Source organism: Rana temporaria, chromosome 2 (genome assembly GCF_905171775.1).
Source record: "Rana temporaria chromosome 2, aRanTem1.1, whole genome shotgun sequence".
NCBI lineage: Eukaryota > Metazoa > Chordata > Amphibia > Anura > Ranidae > Rana > Rana temporaria.
Window position 1 is genome coordinate 517,708,392 of NC_053490.1, and position 18,936 is coordinate 517,727,327.

Here is an 18,936-nt window from a genome sequence, read left to right on the forward strand (position 1 = left end):
TCAGTGGGAAAAATAACCCTTACATTGGAGGTCAATGGGAAGAATGCCCCTTATATCGGTGGCCAATGGGAAGAAAACTCCTTTGGTGGTGGTTAGTGGTAGAAGGGTGCCATTGTGTTGCTGGTCAATGAGAGGAACAATTCCATCTTAATAGATGGTCAATGGGAAGAATACCCTTTATATTGGTGGTCAGTGGGATCAATACTCCTTGCATTGGCATCAGTGGTTCCTCTACATATGCTTATACAACTGTTAATGGTTGTCTTTTTCTCTGAGGTTCATAAAATACTTAAGTGGTCCACAGTAAAGAATAAGACATGTCTACTATTCTACATTGCAACTTTATTACATTAAATATGTGCCTGGCTGTAAAACATTTATAAAGAGGAAAATTCTTTAACAGTAGTTAATAATCTGATCATCAGACAGAGAGTTTTGTCAAATTATGTTGTGGAAGAAATTAGGTACGACAATTGCTTGTTCTTGCATCGTTCCACTGGCAGAGACCGCTTCCTTTTTTCATTTCCGTTTAAAAGAGGCACTCTATGATAAAAAAGAAAGGAGCTTATAGTTAAGCAAACTTTTAAAATTGGAAATTCCACTCACTTCTCAGATCTGTATCCCAAAATGTAATTAGGTATGCTTGAAAAGATCAAGGTGAGTCAATAAGGAAACGCAAAGTGACCAATCAGAACTAATTTAACCATATAGTCACATTTAGTTGAATATAAAATATAGATTAATGGGAACCCTTTGGGCAGTTGTCCCTTTTCTCTGCAAGACTCAGAAGATAAAATACATTGGGCCGGATTCAGAGAGAATTTACGCCGGCGCATCCATAGATACGCCGCGTAAATTCAAATCTGCGCCGGCGTATCTACTTTCTGTATTCAGAAAGCTAGATACACCGACATTAGCCTAAGATCCGACTGGCGTAATTCTATTACGCCGTCGTATCTTAGGGTGCATTCTTACGCTGGCCGCTAGGTGGCGCTCCCGTCGTTTTCGGCGGAGAGTATGCAAATTACCTAGATACGCCGATTCACAAACGTACGTGCGCCCAGCGTTCGTTTTTTACGTTGTTTGCGTAAGGCTTTTTCGGCGTAACGTTGTGCCTGCTTCTATGAGGCGCACTCAATGTTAAGTATGGACGTCGTCCCCGTTTCGATTTTTGAATTTTTTACGTTGTTTGCGTAAGTTGTAATGGACGTAATTTATGTTCACGTCGAAACCAACACGTCGTTGCGGCGTACTTGAGAGCAATGCACACTGGGATATGTACACGGACGGCGCATGCGCCGTTCGTAAAAAAACGTCAATCACGTCAGGTCATCACACATTGGCATAAAACACGCCCCCCCTTCCACATTTGAATTACGCGGCCTTACGCCGGCCCCATTTACGCTACGCCGCCTCAACTTACGGAGCAAGTGCTTTGTGAATACTGCACTTGCTCCTGTAAGTTGCGTCGGCGTAGAGTAAATACAATACGCTGCGCCGCCGTAACTAGGCGCGCAGCTACGTGAATCTACCCCAGTATGCTAATACTGTATTGCTTGTCTATAAATCGCTTGTAAAACTAAATATATATGTATATATATATGTATATATATATATATATATATATATATATATATATATATATGGGTTCCAGTTATGGGCACCAAATTGTAAAAAGATCATAGAAGTCATGGAGTCGGTAATGTGTGTGTGTGTGGGGGGGGGGGGGTATTGCGTTGTGCTGGAGGGTCTGTTTTTGTTGGCTCCTTATAAAACTTCATATAATATCAAAGTTTCCAGCAAAAGAAGCATCTATCTTACATCCAAATTATGCTTTTAATTTGCAGGAAAAAAAAACAGAACTAAAATAAAGCTAGGCTAATTTCCACCATCAACCTCTTCTTGTTAGTAAGTTATGAATAGTAACCACGGAGTTCTCTTCCAACTGGGAACAGCCATAACATAGTGGCTGCTATTAAAGGGCAAGTTAAGGTTTAGTCACCCAACCGGTGTAGTAGATAAGTGATAGAATGGAGCAAGGGTGAAGGGGTGGGGTAGGGTCAGGGCCGTTTTAATAGCATCATGGGCCCCTGGGCAAAGTTATGCACTGGGGCCCCTACCAGCCTGTCCCAATTTACACACCTACAGTACTCTCAAGAATTATAGAATAAATAGTTGATAAAATAAAATTGATCTTAAACAATGAGAAAACATACCATAAATCAAAGACTAATCAACACAAAAGGGACAGTACATGGGGAGTCAGGCGGGCAGAATACTGGGATCAGGAGGGCACAGTACAGTTTATGGGACCCTGGCCAGGACATGGCCATCCCGGAACAGCTTAGTAGAAAGTGTGACTGCCCTGGCAAATCCGGGACAGTTGGCAAGAATGATGTAATGCAAGATTATCATGGGCACCAAATGCACCTGAGGGCCCTGGGCAGTGCCCATGCATTAAGACAGCCCTGTGTAAGAGGGTTAGGTCACCTATAGTGTAGATTTTAGGTCTTTTAATTACAGTCTTGGTTTTACTCTTGTGGCCTGGGTGTGGTCATTACAACTTTAGCCCTCTACAACTGCAACAAAATCCCCAAACTCATATATAGTCTCTCTCTTACCATCATCAGGCTTGGCATAGAAGCACCAGATGGCATTTGGATCTCTGGTGTCGTAGCAGCATCCTTTGTTGAAGCACTCAGCGGATGTAATACCAGGCTCACCACAGTTTACTCTTGCAACAGGTTGAACATTGCATTGGGCTTCAGCTAGGATGAGAAAAAAAAAGTCATGAGTGTTAGTACTTTTTCATTTTCCACCAATGATTCATGAGTACCATTTGGCTCTAAAATCTCTGAAATTTTGCTCATGAAACATTGTGCCATTTAAAGAGCCTCAAATGGTATTTGCCCCATACCTAGAAGAAGAGGGACATTAGCTAAGAGACTTGGAGGTAGGGTTGCCACCTTTTCTTCAAGCCAAACCCAAACAATTTAGCGGCACAGGGCACATTTTTTTCTGTATTATACACTATAGAATTATAAAAGACCCGGGACACCTGGAACAGTGGGTGTGGCCAAACTTCTCAACCATCCCCCTCCCCCCAGAAATGCTGGACCGGCCCCCAGACAGCAGCCCGCTGCTCCCAGATGGGAACAAAGTTTTGTGTAACTATCTCAGGTACTTGGGGCGCCACAGCCCAGTCTGAAAAATGTGTCTGGGTTTCAGACAGACTGAAACCCAGACACATGATTCAAAACCTGGACTGTCTGGGTGAATCCTGGACAGGTGGCAACCCTACTTGGAGGTCATAGCTTATTCACCTGGTGGTCTACGATGCCAGTAGACCTTCTGTAGACCTCCTGTTTTAAAGCAAATCTCCAGAAAGAACACAACTGAATTCAGTTACTGTTACGTGTTTATTAAAAAAAAAATGTATTGTGTTTTTAAATACAGTTAGCATAAGAACGTGGATTTGTCTTTAACTTATCCTTATCCTAATACTCTCTCAGCGATCTCCAAACTATGTCCCTCCAGCTGTTGCGGAACTTCACGTCCCATGAGACATTGTACAACTCTGACATTCACAGACATGACCGGGCATGATGGGAATTGTAGTTTCTCAACAACTGGAGGGCCGTAGTTTGGAGACCCCAGCGAGCTGAAGTCAGCATGTTGCCGGTTTTATTCTTTATGTGTGTTTGCAGGAGAGAGCAAAAAGTTGACCTCATCAGGGTGCTGCTGCTCCCTTACTGTCCAAACAAGATGCTGGCTGCCATTAATCAATCTACCATATTTGCCCGGGTATAAGACGACTGGGCGTATAAGATGACCCCCTAATTTTCCAGGAAAAAATTTTGGTTTTGGGATATACTCGCCATATAAGACTACCCCCTTCCTACTGGTCTTTCTGGAAGCTGAGGGGTAGCCAGAACAACCGCTGACAGAAACAGGCTTTTTTCAGATCTCACTGTGCCATTACATTACATTACATGCCTCACTGTGCCATTACATTACATGCCCCCACTGTGCCATCACTTGCCCCCACTGTGCCATCACTTGCCTCCACTGTGCCATCACTTGCCCCCACTGTGCAATCACTTGCCCCCACTGTGCCATCACTTGCCCCCACTGTGCCATCACTTGCCCCCACTGTGCCATCACTTGCCCCCACTGTGCAATCACTTTCCCCCCACTGTGCCATCACTTTCCCCCACTGTGCCATCACTCACGTTTTGCAGATTTCAGTCTCCGTCTGTGGGGGGAAAGTGATTGCACAGTGGGGGCAAGTGATGGCACAGTGGGGGCAAGTGATGGCACAGTGGGGGCAAGTGATGGCACAGTGGGGGCAAGTGATGTTATCTTTTTTCAATGAGATACGTCTTATAGCTCTCTTCTGAACAGTTCTTCTGTTATCAGCCTGAGAACTCCTGAATTTGTTTTACTTTTTAGACAAAAGCAGCCTGAATATTTTGTCAAAGGAGGTTGCTAAAATAGAGTAGCAGAGAGCAGCTCCTATTACAAAACAGCTCTGAGAGTCTCAGCCTATGATGAGAGGGGGGTGTGTGCCTTTCTTCCAATCAGCAATGTTAGCTATCTTGGCTGTATGCCCAGACATCACACACTGTTAACCAGGAAGAGAGAATCTCCTAACACGATCTCAACTTTCTAAACAGTATATAAATGTGAAGACAGCAGATATACATGTAAAACTTATGTAGGGAGATTTGGTTAATCCCTGTGTATCATCTGAGGCTGTTCACTTCACTGGGTTAATGAAGGGTTTACATCCACTTTAAGATTCTTAGGAAACAAACTTTTTGTTTTCTCTACAACAGCCTTAAACCCTGACATTCTTCACTATATATATATGTATACAGCCCTCAAAATTTCCACTCGCCTACTAGCATTTGGCGAGTGGATTTAAGCTGGGGGCGAGTGATGACAGGGCTGCATGACCAATCTCCCTCCAATCTGTGCCTACACTTAGAGTCCCGATGAGATTGGCGGCCGAAGAGGAAAGGTGCATGCTCGGGAAAAGTAGTCTGGTGAGCCGCGCACAGGCAGAGCAGTACACAGGTGCTCTCCTTACAATCCTTATTAAGCCATGGGACCTAACAGTATGACCTCTCTGAGCCTGCCCCCCTCCCCCCGACCAATGTAGCTGGAGAGCAGAGAGCTGGAGAGCAGAAAGTAATGAGTGAGGTGGAGGATTGCAAAAATTACCACTCCGGTGCAGCGCTCACTGAAAGTTGCCCTGACATGAGAGCGGCAGCCTTCTAGTTTGTGCAGTTTTCTTCTCCTTGTGCTCTATGTAAGTGTCCAGCAGTTCAGCCTGAGCACTGTGAGCAGACTGGTCTCAATGTGTACTGTGCAGTGTCAGTGTGCGCTGTGCTATGGTGTCAATGGCTGTGCAGTTGTGTGGATCTCAGCGCTGGATTGTACTTCCTCCCGCTGTGCTGCAGCTCCTCTCCTCTCTGCCAGCCTGAATAAAAGGGGGAAGTGGGGACATGCAAGTGTGGAGCCGCACACACAGGCTCCTGATGATGAGATGAATAGGAGAGAGAGGGAGAGGATGGATGGGAGTTGCAGAGGAGACAGCATGATAATGGGGAAGAGACCCAGTTCTAGTGCCCTGTCCCTCTGATCTGCCCCCAGTGCCCTGTCCCTCTGGTCTGCCCCCAGTGCCCTGTCCCCCTGGTCTGCCCCCAGTGCCCTGTCCCTCTGGTCTGCCCCCAGTGCCCTGTCCCCCTGGTCTGCCCCCAGTGCCCTGTTCCATTTTGTTAAATTTGTTGTTGGTAATATTTAATTGTGTAACTTGATTCTGCATAAAACATTTAACAGTGTCATTCCATGAGATAATCTACGAGGGCGTGTTTAGGGGTGCAATTAGGCGCAGGGCAGTGTATGAATTAGGTGGGGCAACTGGTGGCAAGTAACTCTTGAGGCCTGGCTAGTAGCTCAGGACTTAAAATTTTGAGCCCTGTATATATTAAAAACTATATTGTCAAAAGTATTGCGGCAAAGGGCCACAGTTTGGGCCATCCCCATGCCATTCCCACAAAGTTGGAGGCATGAAATTGTCCAAAATTTCTTGGTATGCTGGCGCCTTAAGTGTTCCTTAAGAGTTCCATTCACTGGAACTAAGGGGACAAGCCCAACCCCTGAAAAACAACCCCCACACCTTAATCCCTGGCCTGAACTTGAGTCTTGACATCAACCTGATAGAACACTTTTGGAATGAATTGGAGTGGAGACTGTGAGCCAGGCCTTCTTGTCCAACGTCAGTGCCTGACCTCACAAATGTGCTTCTGGAAGAATGCTCAAACTTTCCCATAGACACACTCCTAAACCTTGTTTATAGCTATGATCTGATTAGCCGTGTTAGCTGCTAGTTGCACAGAGGCAGCACGGGGCTATTGTACACACTATTTTTAAACCTTGTGGACGGCCTTCCCAGAAGAGTTGACGCTGTTATAGCTGCAAAGTGGGGGCCGACTCAATATTGAACCCTACAAACGAAGACTGGGATGCCATTAAAGTCCATGTGTGTTTAAAGGCAGGTGTCCCAATACTTTTTGTAATAGAGGGCCATATTCTGAGTAAAGTTATGATGGAGTATCTCAGGATACTCCATCGTATCTCTCTTTTTTGGCCAGTGTATCTATGCGAGTGATTCTTAGAATCATTTTCGCATAGATACGCTGAAGATCCGACATGTGTAAGTCACTTACACTGTCGGATCTTAAATGTAATTACTCCGCCGGCCGCTAGGTGGCGTTTACGTTCAGGTCTCATTTGTTTATGCAAATGAGCCTGATACGCCGATTCCCAAACGAATTTGCGTTGCGCAACCGTTGCTTACGTCGTTTGCGTAGGCGTAAGGTTACCCCTGCTATATGAGGGGTAACCTTACGCCAGTCCCATGTAGGCCATGTTAAGTATGGCGTCTGGTCCACGTCGTGTTTTCCCGTCGGGTACGTCGTTTTCCTAAGTCGTTCTTGAATACGACTTTACGTCAATGACGCACACGTCGGCGTCATTGACGTTTTACGCCGAGAACTGGAGCATGCGCACTGGGCTATTTTAAGCTCGGCGCATGCACAGTTCGTTAGAATCGGGGGCGCGCTTAATTTAAATAGAAGCCGCCCCCTTGGATTTACGCGGGGATACGCCGGGCCAAATACACTACGCCGCCCCAAACTACGGAGCAAGTGTTTGGGGAATACAGCACTTGCTCCTGTAGGTTGGGGCGGCGGAGTGTAAATGGCTTACGCGCCGCCCGCCGAAAATGTAAGAGAATATGGCCCATAGTGTATATATTTACTTTAAGGCATGTGCAGAGCTGAGACTATTCTTCAAGCTCCGGAATCCAGAACAGGGCTTATTAAGGTTCTTCGAAAGTAAAAAAAATGTATATATATATATATATATACACACAGTATATACATACACATTCCCTTTTAGGCTGCAAATTATTTTTTTTGTGTGTGCTATATCGTTTTTCAAACTAACATCTGTTTAGCAGTAGTAATAAACACCATTTACATTTACATTAAAGCGGTGTCTTACAGAAGTGAGTTTGCTCAGAGGAACATTATTAATCCAATTGGTTCCTAAATACAGTTTAACAATATAATTAAACAAAATGAAAATATGAATTCATTAAACTTCTTGGAACAGTTGCTGGACAAGTGTTTATTATTTTTCGAAGCACGCTGAGTTAATTCCTGTGTTCAGGGAGTTTAAATATAGGCTAAGTAAACAGTTATGGTAATTTTAGCTCGTGACTAATGACGTATAAGAATGTTATGGTCATGCTGAAAGCAGAGTTAATATTTCATTCCAATGGATTGGCTGTACTATGCTGTCGGGGAAAGTAAACTATTCGAGCGCGTTCAAGGAATTTTGTGGCTTTCTTTTTCACGGTGCTTGAATACATTGTATACATATTGAATACTGCAAAGTACAAGATGGCATGGTTGTGGTTGGTGTATATGTGTCACCTAAGTTTCTCACCTACGCATGGCGAGGGGCTCTAGCATTTGTGTCTGGTATGGAGAAAACAAAGATTTGGTTTTCTTATGCCGCGTACACACGGTCGTTTTTTGTGATGAAAAAAATACGAAATTTTTAAAAACGTCATTTAAAATGACCGTGTCTTCTGAAAAACGACAAAAAAAAAATTCGAACATGCTTCAATTTTTTATGTCGTTTTTCAAAAGGTAATTTTTTGTGTCATAAAAAATTATCGTGTGTGGGCTAAAACAACGTTTTTAAACCCGCACATATGACGCAAGCTTGAATGGAACAGAGTGCCGTCGTACGTGTTGTACATAACCGCGTTTTGCTAGAGTATTTTTAAAAAACGATGTCGTTTTTTAAAATGAAGCTATGACTAAGCATTGTTCATCAATGTGAAACGCGTCAGCTCTATTACCCCACTGTTTGCTGTTTTTTTGCTTTTGTAGTGTTTTTTACTAGAATAAAAGGCACAACTTTTTTACTTTTCATTGGAGTGCGGCTGTCCATAATTCCTCTTCTTCCATTTATGCTCTGTGCATTGCTTGCACCCACCGGGTTTTGAGCCATCCATTTACCACTGAGGTGTATTCATCTGGAGCGGCGGTTTTCTCTTTCTATTGTCGTTTTTTAAAATGAAGTTTGAAAAACATAGTTTTTTTTCATGAGAAAAAACAGCGTTTTTTTACAAGACAAAAAACGACCGTGTGTACGCGGCATTAGATCTTAAAAAATACTGATCTGGGTCTTGGAGCCTGGAGGCTCTATATAACTTTGGGTGGGATAACGCCTCCATTGCTAGGTCCACATCATACTTGGTAGCCAATCATCATTATTAGAGTCAGCTGTTCACAGGCCTTACTGATACTCAGGGTTCTCTCTCATTTTCTCTGTTGTGTCTGCTCGGTGAAAAAGCTGACTGCTGACAGAACACTAAATAGGTACATGTGCTGTCTGTTTGTTTTGGGGAACCCAATGGGGAGACCCTTTTAGCTAGGAACATACATGAGTTTAGTTAAAGGGGTTGTAAAGCTTCATGTTTTTTCACCTTAATGCATCCTATGCATTAAGGTGAAAAAACACCTTGCACTCTCGGTCCCCCCACCCCCCCCTCCCCTGGTTTACTTACCTGAGCTACGAAACTCTGTGGGCTCGTTTCTGCGACTTGAGGTGGCTCATCATTGGAGATTGATAGCAGTGCAGCCATTGGCTCCCATTGCTGTCAATCAAATCAATAACAGGGGGCGTGGCCGAGTGATACAGTCGGCCGCTATAGCTGCCGGCTGTATCACGGGAGCGCGCCCGCAAGCTAACCCCCTTGGGAGAGCGCTTCCCAAGAAGGGAGGTTAGCTCTTGTGGGGAGGAGCCGAGACAGCCGCCGAGGGACCCCAGAAGACGTGGATCGGGGCCACTTTGTGCAAAACGAACTGCACAGTGGAGGTAAGTATGGCATGTTTGTTATTTAAATTTTATATATATATATATATATATACCTTTACAACCCCTTTAATGGCTAGAATAAGCAGACGTTTTATTTGTTTCAAGCTATGGACTTGCTGTACAAAGCCCTCTTACATTGAGGGCTTGTTTACTGCTTTTGCTGAATAAAAATGCAGGGCACACCTGCGTGGAATGGTCCTGAGTGTCCCTGTTTATCATAGCCACTAGCGGTTGAGCCTGTCCCCATAAGTTTAATCAACCATTTAACCAAACGAGAATAAAGTTAGAATTGCTAATCTGTATACTTTTTGACCCAGTGACTCAAAGTCTCCTTGACAGAGAAGGATCAGAATGACAGCCGGGCAACTAGCATATTTAAAGAAAACACAACAGTAATGACAACCATCATCTCCCTTAACGGCAGTCAATAGAAATAAAATTGTTCTCTAAATGGATAAATGCTAGACAAAATGGTTACCCTCATCCTAACATTCTACTGGCCCTCAGGGCCTGGATTTGGACAGCCCCAATGGTAAACTTACTCAGTGCAGCCTGTCCATTTGCAGTGCTGAAGGAGCTGACAACGAGGGCGACGGCCAACAAGCAGAACATACGGTAATCCATAGCTGGTCTCTTGGCTTGGTCTTCCCGTGGAAAGATGGAGATGGTGTAGAATGGTTTATCGTCCCCAGGGGTATTTTATATTCCACATCAACGCACTTTATCTTTTGTCAGATAAACATTGATGAAGGCGAGTCCTCTCCAGCACAATGCACGTTCTCTTCTTGGTCTTTGCTTTGGCATGCCATGATGGTGATAGCTCTGGTGAGTCATGGTGTTACAGTTGGGTGCTTGCCTATCTTAGTGAAAAACTGCCAAATTCAACATGCATTTGGGTGGGAATTGCATACAATTTGGATTACACCAAGAGGTTATGCAATATTGAGGATGCTTAAAGCAGAAATTGGCCCTCAATTGAAAAAAAAAATTGAGATCAGGAAGGATTTACATACTGTGTTTCTTTTGCAATTAAGGCTTCTTACCTTTGTCCTCACCAAATGCTTGGAATGTACAATGAGCTGAATTCCTCGATATTCGACAACAGGGCCAGATCTAGGAGGGTGCTGGTGTGGAATGCCCCCCCAGGTTTTAATGTTTATAAAGTGACACCCTAAGCAGAGTGAGATATGCCCGGTGGGTGATGTATATCTGTGTGAGGCGGTCTGAAAGCTTGGGGGAAACCAGTTTACAGTGGTCAAGGGCCTCGCTCCATTCCTCATCTTCTAATGCCCGATGTCCTTCCCCCACCTAGCCTTCAGTGCGTAGGCTGACCGAGACGCAGATGGCATAAGCAACATACTGTAGAATATGGATATCAATTTCTTGGGGTCAAGACTACATATTACGGCCATGCTGGGGTTCACATCTAGTGGAGGGGGGCCAGTCAGGAATCGCATTCTAAAAGCATGCCAGAGTTGAAGGTATCTGAAAAACATTCGAGCCGAAAGACCATGTTCAGCTCTAAGCATGTCAAACACCTTCAGGTCGCCATTGGAAACCAGATGGGATAAGTAATACACTCTCCCAGATATCCATAATTTCGAGTCAGGCAGGGAGCAGAACTCCGGGAAGATCTAGATTGTACCATAGTGGAGTATGGTCGAGTAAGGGATGGTAACTGTATTTTGGCTGTTGCTATGGCCCATATGCGCCTGTAATGGTGAACAAGAGAGATCTTATCTTTGGTCAGGAGCAGCATTTGCATCCGCCCAGTAATAGCTGTGAGAGGATCTTCAGTTGGGTGGGACCACTTGGGGCATAGTAAAGTCAAAAGTCTGTCTCTATCCGTTTTCCCTATATGGAACAGTTGCGACAATTGTGCTGCTATGTAATATAAATTGAGATCAGGTAGCGTCGTCCCTCCCAAATCCATGGGGTTCCCTCCCAGGTTTTAGTTGTGCTCCCCCCAGGTATCTGAGAGTGCATTCACTGATCAATGAGCCAGTCTCATAGGGGCAGTTGATGTAAGGAGGCACTCTGATGGGGTCATTTGATGCAAGGGACACTCTAATAGGGACAGTTGATGTAAGCAGACTCTCTGATGGGGATACCTGATTCAGGGAGCACACTGATGGGGACCCAAATTTAAAGGAGGATGCTGATGGGGACCCTGATAAGGATTCCTGATGTAAGGGGACTCTGATAGAGACACTTAATATAAAGAGATGTAAAGCATTTTTAGGGTGTGCCCCCCAAGTATGTTTTTGTACCTAATATAAGGGGGGAGAGGTTTTGTTTAATGATCCTAGTCCAATGACAACCTAATACATACTTGGGTTCCCTGTTTGCTCCCGCACCACCCATGCACTACCTGTCAGATGTTACTTCTGGGTCATGCCTTGTGGTACAGAAGCATGTAAATAGGGAATACAGGTTCCCTATATCTCTGTCATACTGTGTAATGGACGTTCAGTGACTCACACATAATGTTGACATCCCTGACTATTCTACGGCACCCCCAGATCAGATATTCTAGATCCGGACCTGTTCAATATGCCTTTGTGCCAGGATGAATTTCCTTGCACATGCGTGGAGTTGCACCATCCCACCCAGCCAATCAGGATGGCTGAAGACCCTGAACCTGTAAGAAGCTGAAAAGAAGATGTCGGCACTGGCCATGGAGAATGAGGATAGGAGGAGGTGAGTATTGAAGGGTTTAGTTCTGTTTTAAAGGGTTGTTTTAAAACCAACCACCAGTTACACATTACATTTTTCTTTTCTATTTGTTTTTATAAAAATTGGGAAGAATTAACATTTGTGTGAGGCTCTTAAGCCCTGTACACGCGGTCAGAATTTGATCGGAGTAAAAGAGAACATGTTCTCTATCTAAACTCCGATGGAATTCATCGAAATTTTTTTCGATGGGGCATACACACAGTCCTAATTTCCGATGGAAAAAGTCTGACCATTGGAAATTCCAATCCTGTGTACGGGGCTTAAAGTGTATTTGAGACCCCCTTGGGCAGCTTTTCCACCTAACATCTGTACAAGAAATGCTGATGGTGGGGGAGATCACCAGCTCAGGAGGACACAAATCCTCATTGTCAGAAGTCTTAACTCTTGCTTACTCTACTAAAAATTGTGTTTTTGTCTTGGGCTGTATCCCTGTTTGAGAAATTTTCCATTATTTAATGTCCTGAGGCTAAGACCCCTTTCACACTAAGGAGTTTTTCAGGCGGTACAGCGCTAAAAATAGCGCTGCTATAAGGCCTTAAAAACTTTTGCCCAGCAACCTCAATGTGAAAGCCGGAGGGCTTTCACACTGAGGCGATGCGCTGGCAGGAGATAAAAAAATCTCCTGCAAGCAGCATCTTTGGAGCGGTGAGAGGAGCGATATATACGTATACTGCTCCTTCATCGCTCCTTTCCATTTAAAACAATGGGAAACCGCGGCAATACCGCCCGCAATGCGCCTCTGCAGAGGCGCTTTGCGGGTGATGTTAACCATTTATCGGCCGCTAGTGGGGGTTAATACCGCATCGCTAGCGGCCGAATCCTATATCAAATCCGACGGTATATCGCCGCTATTTTTAGCGGCGCTATACCGCCACCGTGGCTCTTGCCCCAGTGTGAAAGGGGCCTAAGTTCTGATGGGGAATGAAGGGAAATCTCCCTTACTGAGACACGGACGCAATTAAAACCTGACAGAAACTTTAACCCTTCTTCCCCCCAACCCCTTCCTCAGACAAAACTGGAAAGTGTAGATGTGTTAGAACTTTTGACAATGTTTTTATTGCTGTCAATGCGTTCCTGTCCCAGGGACACACCGAGTGCTGCCGGAGGTTTTGTTACTGATAATAGAACGTGTCTGTCCACAGACTCCATGGACTGTCTGACATTTATCAAAATGAATCAGTCCTGGATTACCAGCAGCTATGAAGACCCTGATGTCAATGTCGCTAATTAAGTGTTTTTGGGATGTGAAATCTCTGCAGGACTTCTAGGCTGCCTAGGGTTGTGGGTTTTGATTTGACACCCAAAGACCAATTTTTCCATACCTGTTACTTCTGATCAAAGTCTGTGGAAGAGATACCAGAATTTATCAAAAAAATCTCTAATCTTGTTCCCAGTGCACTTCATTGTGGCCTCATCATACAGACTGTCTCCCCAAGCCGATGCTTACAAAATAAATAAAGCTTGCAGGGAAATTTTTTTTTTTTTGGCTTTATAAATGCAACTATTGCTGCAGTAGCTTCTATACACACTATAGATGTGCCATTTTACAGGTAGACTAAGGTGAACCCCCAGGCACTGTATATTGAAAGGAATTTTCTATTTTTGATGCTTTCACTTTAAGCATCAATAAATCACTGCTCATTTAAAAATGTATTTTTTTACAAACGTTTTATTCATTGATACATGTCCCCCAGGGCAGTACCTGGACCCCCATAACCATTGTATGCCCAATTACTTGCATACTGTATAAGCCTTCAAAATGGGCACTTTTCCAGTTCAGGTCCCATAGACTCCAATAGGGTTCGTAATTAGGTTCTGAACTTTCACAATGTTCGAAAGTTCTGGTGGGAACCGAACAGGGAGACGTTTGGCCCATCCCTATTGGTCATTAGGAAATGTTCCCTTACATTAACGCTTAGTAGAGAAATGCCTTGTTTGTGACTTTGATGGTCAGTAGGAGAAGAACCCCCTTAAACTTGTGGTTGGTGGTAGAAGGGCCTCCTTGCAGTCAGATAAAAAGATCATTGGTATCAGCTACTAACCTGAAAAGATGAGAAAGGGTCTATTGATCCGTGCCAACTGTTCAACTCAGGAAAGTTGGTATTATAACTACGCAAGCGCCATCCGGCTGGAATTCACTCCTTAAGTGTTCAAGGAACCCCTGACCACCTCTGTAGGAAACCTAGTATTCCACAAAACTTGCTCTACAGGGTGCTGCATGTTAAAACACAGTTAATCTAGTCATGCCAGCATAGATTTCTTTATTAATACTAAACAGTGCGGATGGACACGTTTCCTCTGTTGGCTATTGTATTCTGCAAGCCAGCACCTGTAGCTGTCTGAATACCTGAACAGTGGCCACAGCTGATCGGACACATTTACTGTTTGGCTGATGCTTTTCCCGAAAGGTTGATCCAACAATGCCAACAGGGTCACCCATGGTGTGATTTCTGGCCGCTTCATCGTAATTTAAGCGATGTACGCTAAGACAAGTTCACTTAGGGGTTGTAAAGGTTTTATTTGAAATAACAAACATGTCATGATTACCTCCACTGTGCAGTTCGTTTTGCACAAAGTGGCCCAGATCCTCGTCTTCTGGGGTCCCTCTGTGGTTGTCTCGGCTCCTCCCCTCAAGAGCTAACTCCTTCTGGGAGGCGCTCTGCCAAGGGGGTTAGCTTGTGGGCGCGCTCCCGTGTGATACAGTGGCAGCCATAGCAGCCAAGTGTATCACTCAGCCCGGTTGTGTCATTGATTTGTTTGACAGCAGCGGGAACCAAAGGCTGCGCAGCTATCAATCTCCAATGAAGCGCTGCCTCAAGCTGGGGGAAAGCATCGCGTGATCGCGCCCACAGAGTTTTGTGGCTCAGGTAAGTAAAACAGGGGGGCTTGGGACCAGAGAGTGCAAGGTGTTTTTTCACCTTAAAGTGGAGGTTCACCCTATAAAAAATTTCTAACAATACATCCAGCCCAGTCCTGCATATAAAATGACACTGACCTTTTTTTTTTCTTTGCTGTAGATATCGTTTAGCCGTGGAATTCACCGCGGCTTCCGGGTAGGGAATCCCGCGGGAGTGGGCGTTCCAATTCTCATGCCAATTGATTGACATGCTAAACGACGGCGCACACATCGCGTCACGACTTCCCGAAGGAAGCTCGGGTCGGCTCGGCTCTATTCGGCGCCGGTGCGCAGGCGCCAAATAGAGCCGAGCCGACCCGAGCTTCCTTCGGAAAAGTGACGTGCTGTGTGCGCCGTCGTTTAGCATGTCAATCAATTGGCATGACTACCCGGAAGCCGCGGTGAATTCCACGGCTAAACGCTATCTACGACAAAGAAAAAAAAAAGGTCAGTGTCATTTTATATGCAGGACTGGGCTGGATGTATTGTTAGAAATTTTTTATAGGGTGAACCTCCACTTTAATGCATAGGATGCATTAAGGTGAAAAAACACAAAGCTTTACAACCCCTTTAACTATGATTACAAATGAACAATTATACAGTATATGTACATATTTATATACTTTGTGTGTGTGTGTGTATGTATATATATATATATATATATATATATATATATATCAGGGTTGCCAACCGCCAGTAAATTTACTGACAGTTTGTAAAAATCAGTGATTGTTCTACAACTGGCAGTAAATATCAGGGGCTGATAATGTCATGCTGTGTTGACTTTTTAAGTGTAAATCTAAATCAAGCAAATTACTTTGTCACCGGTATTGTCAGTGTTTCCATGTCATGTTTATACTATTCAAATATTCACTGTGTTCGTTTTCAATGGGAGTTCTGTAATTTTTCAGGTTGCCTGTAAAAAATGTGCTCCGCCAGTAAATTGTCAATGTTTTGACAGTAAAAAATGCTGCAGGAGGTTGGCAACCCTGATATATATATATATATTGTAGCGCTACCCCCTCAGGACCCGCTGGTTGATTTGGGGTCAGCGAATTAAGTTACCTCTAATCGCTGTCTAGGGTGATGGCAGTGAGTAGAGCAGTAAACGAATGTCCAATCAGCGAAATAGGTTTTCTGAATGCTTTATTTCTCGGCCCAACACGACCAACATCAACATGAGGTAGGACAGGAAAGGTTGATGAGGTAAGAAAACCTTGCAGTATCAGGCTTGGATAGAAGACGAGCAATCCTGCTCTCAGTAGTAGTAGATACAGTTTGTCGCCACTCCAGCCAGAGTGGGTGAAGTGCCCTCGGACAGACCCCTGCCACAGGCCTGGCAGCCGGAGTGTCACTTTAAGGATGCTGGGAGGAGCAGGTCTCTACCACAGGCCTAGAACTTGGATGAGCTAAATGGATTGAGCGTATCCTCCCAGTAAATTTGCGCTAAGGTCTCCGGTTGACAGTGGAAGTGTACCTGTCAATGTCCCGGTCACCAGATCCCCGATGGTTCGTTCAAACCCTTTTGGACAACCTGCCTCCGGGTTCTCCTCAAGCCGACCCCCCACCGAACGGCACACAGCCTGGGATCTCCTCAGTAGAAGGGGGACCCAGTCAGTCACTGGGGCCCCTCTGTGGCATCAGTTGCTCCGGGCCAGGAGGGCCCAGAGTCTGGAACTCCACGTTGACCCCAGGCCAGGTAGACCATAGTGTTGGGGCCCGCGATGTGTGCACACCCTAAAGGTGGGTGCCGCACCCGGAACCAGGAACCCGCGAAGAACCAAGAACAACGATCTCCGCCACAGAAATACTCCTCCCCAGCATGCCCCGCGAGGGAAAACTCCTCTAATTGGCTGCTGAGGAAAAGCGGCTCCACCTGGACCTCTCTGGCGCCACCTGCCGCCCAGGGATGGTACCGCATCCCTGGAACGCAGTCTAGCACACAGAACAATTCAGACTTGGCGACAGCCAAATTTGACACAAATTCAGAATGAGAGCAAATTATGTCTCTCATTCTCCCACTAACTTTAGCGTAGCGCCTTTACTAAAAGTAAGGGGGCGCTACAATATATATATATATATATATATATATATATATATATATATATATATATATATATATATATATATATATATAGATGCTATATATTGTATATATATTCAAACTGATTTAAATTATGTAATTTTATGTTGTGCATTTTCTTTACAGGACTTGTAGATTCTCCCTTAGATTTTTGAAATTTTAAAGCAAACACTTACAGATCCTTTCTGATGAACAATTACTAATATCAATTCTGAAGTAGACCGGCAGAGAGTAGGACTAACCATTGGGCGGCACAATACAAAGCAGCCTGCATATGCAATGAGCAAATATGGCTGACCCCAGCTTCATATATATCTATAACCTATACACAAATACAAGTTGTGTGTAACACCTGAGTACACATTGATAACATTATCCATAGTCATGTCAATCGCAGTAGCGTCTACCTCTAGAAATACAAAAAGTCAATCATTCCCCTTAGCCCTTCCACTGCCACGGACGAATGTATTACACGGGGTAGATTTGCACAGTATACCTGAAATTATTGCTCGACATGTGATATGTAACGTGTAGCCCAACTGACGTTTTTGTGCACAGGCAACCCCAACGTGAGCTTTTATGTGCATTTATGAAGGGGGCTCAAAATTGTTATGGGGGTAGTTTTAGTGCTTGGAAGTGCTTTTTTCGATCTTTTTTCCACTTAACTTTATTGCTATCACATATATGACAAATTGCCCCCTGTGTGATAACATGTTTACTGTGACAGTTTTTTTTTTAATGAGACATCAAAGGACTATTAGAACCCCTGCACTCCACTACTAGACCCCTGATGTCTCCCCTGCACTCTATTATTAGACCCATATTTGCCCTGGACTTCACTATTAAAACCCTGGTGTCTCCCCTGCATTCCACTATTAGACCTCTGTTGTCTCTCCTGCACCCCACTATTAAACCCCTGATGTCTCCCCTGCACCCCACTATTAAACCATTGATGTTTCCCATGAACCCCACTATTGCGCCCCTGATGTCTCCCCTGCACTCCACTATTAGACACATTGGCCCGGATTCACATAGCACTTACGCCGACGTATCTCGAGATACGCCGCGTAAGTGTAAATGTGCGCCGTCGTATCTGTGCGCCGTGCCTATAGAACTAGATACGCCTGATATTAGGCATCATCCGACCGACGTAACTTTCCTACGCCGTCGTATCGTGGGCACATATTTACGCTGGCCGCAAGGGGCGCTTCCATTGATTTACGATTCGAATATGCAAATGAGGGAGATACGCCGATTCACGAACGTACTTGCGTCTGGCGCATTAAGATACGTGGTTTACGTAACGCTTACGTCCGGCGTATAGTTATTCCCCATCTATGAGGCGCAGCTCATGCAAAGGTATGGACCAGGGAACAGCCGTCGTATTTTACGTTGTTTACGTAGTAGTACGTGAATAGGGATGGGCGCAGGTTACGTTCACGTCGTAGGCAGTGATTCGACGTATCTTAGGAAGTATTTCCGACGTGATTCTGAGCATGTGCACTGGGATACGTTCACGGGACAGCGCATGCGCCGTTTGTTCGGCCCTTCATTTGCATGGGGTCACGCTTCATTTAAATGGATCACGCCCACCTTCCACCTACTTTGAATTAGGCTGGCTTACGCCGATGAATTTACGTTACGCCGGCGCAACGTTGGGAGCAAGTGCTTTGTGAATACTCTGTTCGCCTCTCTGCGTTGCGTCGGCGTAGCCTATATTCGATACGCTACGCCGGCATAACTATGCGCCGAGGTACGT

At 44.8% G+C, this 18,936-nt stretch overlaps 1 protein-coding gene across 1 annotated transcript; it reads right to left on the reverse strand.

Annotated features, from left to right (window-relative positions):
* Positions 1-322: 322 nt before the first annotated feature.
* LOC120927995 (putative gastrointestinal growth factor xP1) lies at positions 323-10,149 on the reverse strand. Its single transcript, XM_040339038.1, has 3 exons — positions 10,005-10,149; positions 2,622-2,768; positions 323-543 (listed from the first exon to the last, which is right to left on the reverse strand). Exons 1-3 carry the CDS (start codon positions 10,084-10,086, stop codon positions 530-532), a joined length of 243 nt encoding a protein of 80 aa, XP_040194972.1. The 5' UTR covers positions 10,087-10,149; the 3' UTR covers positions 323-529.
* Between the last annotated feature and the right edge of the window lie 8,787 nt (positions 10,150-18,936).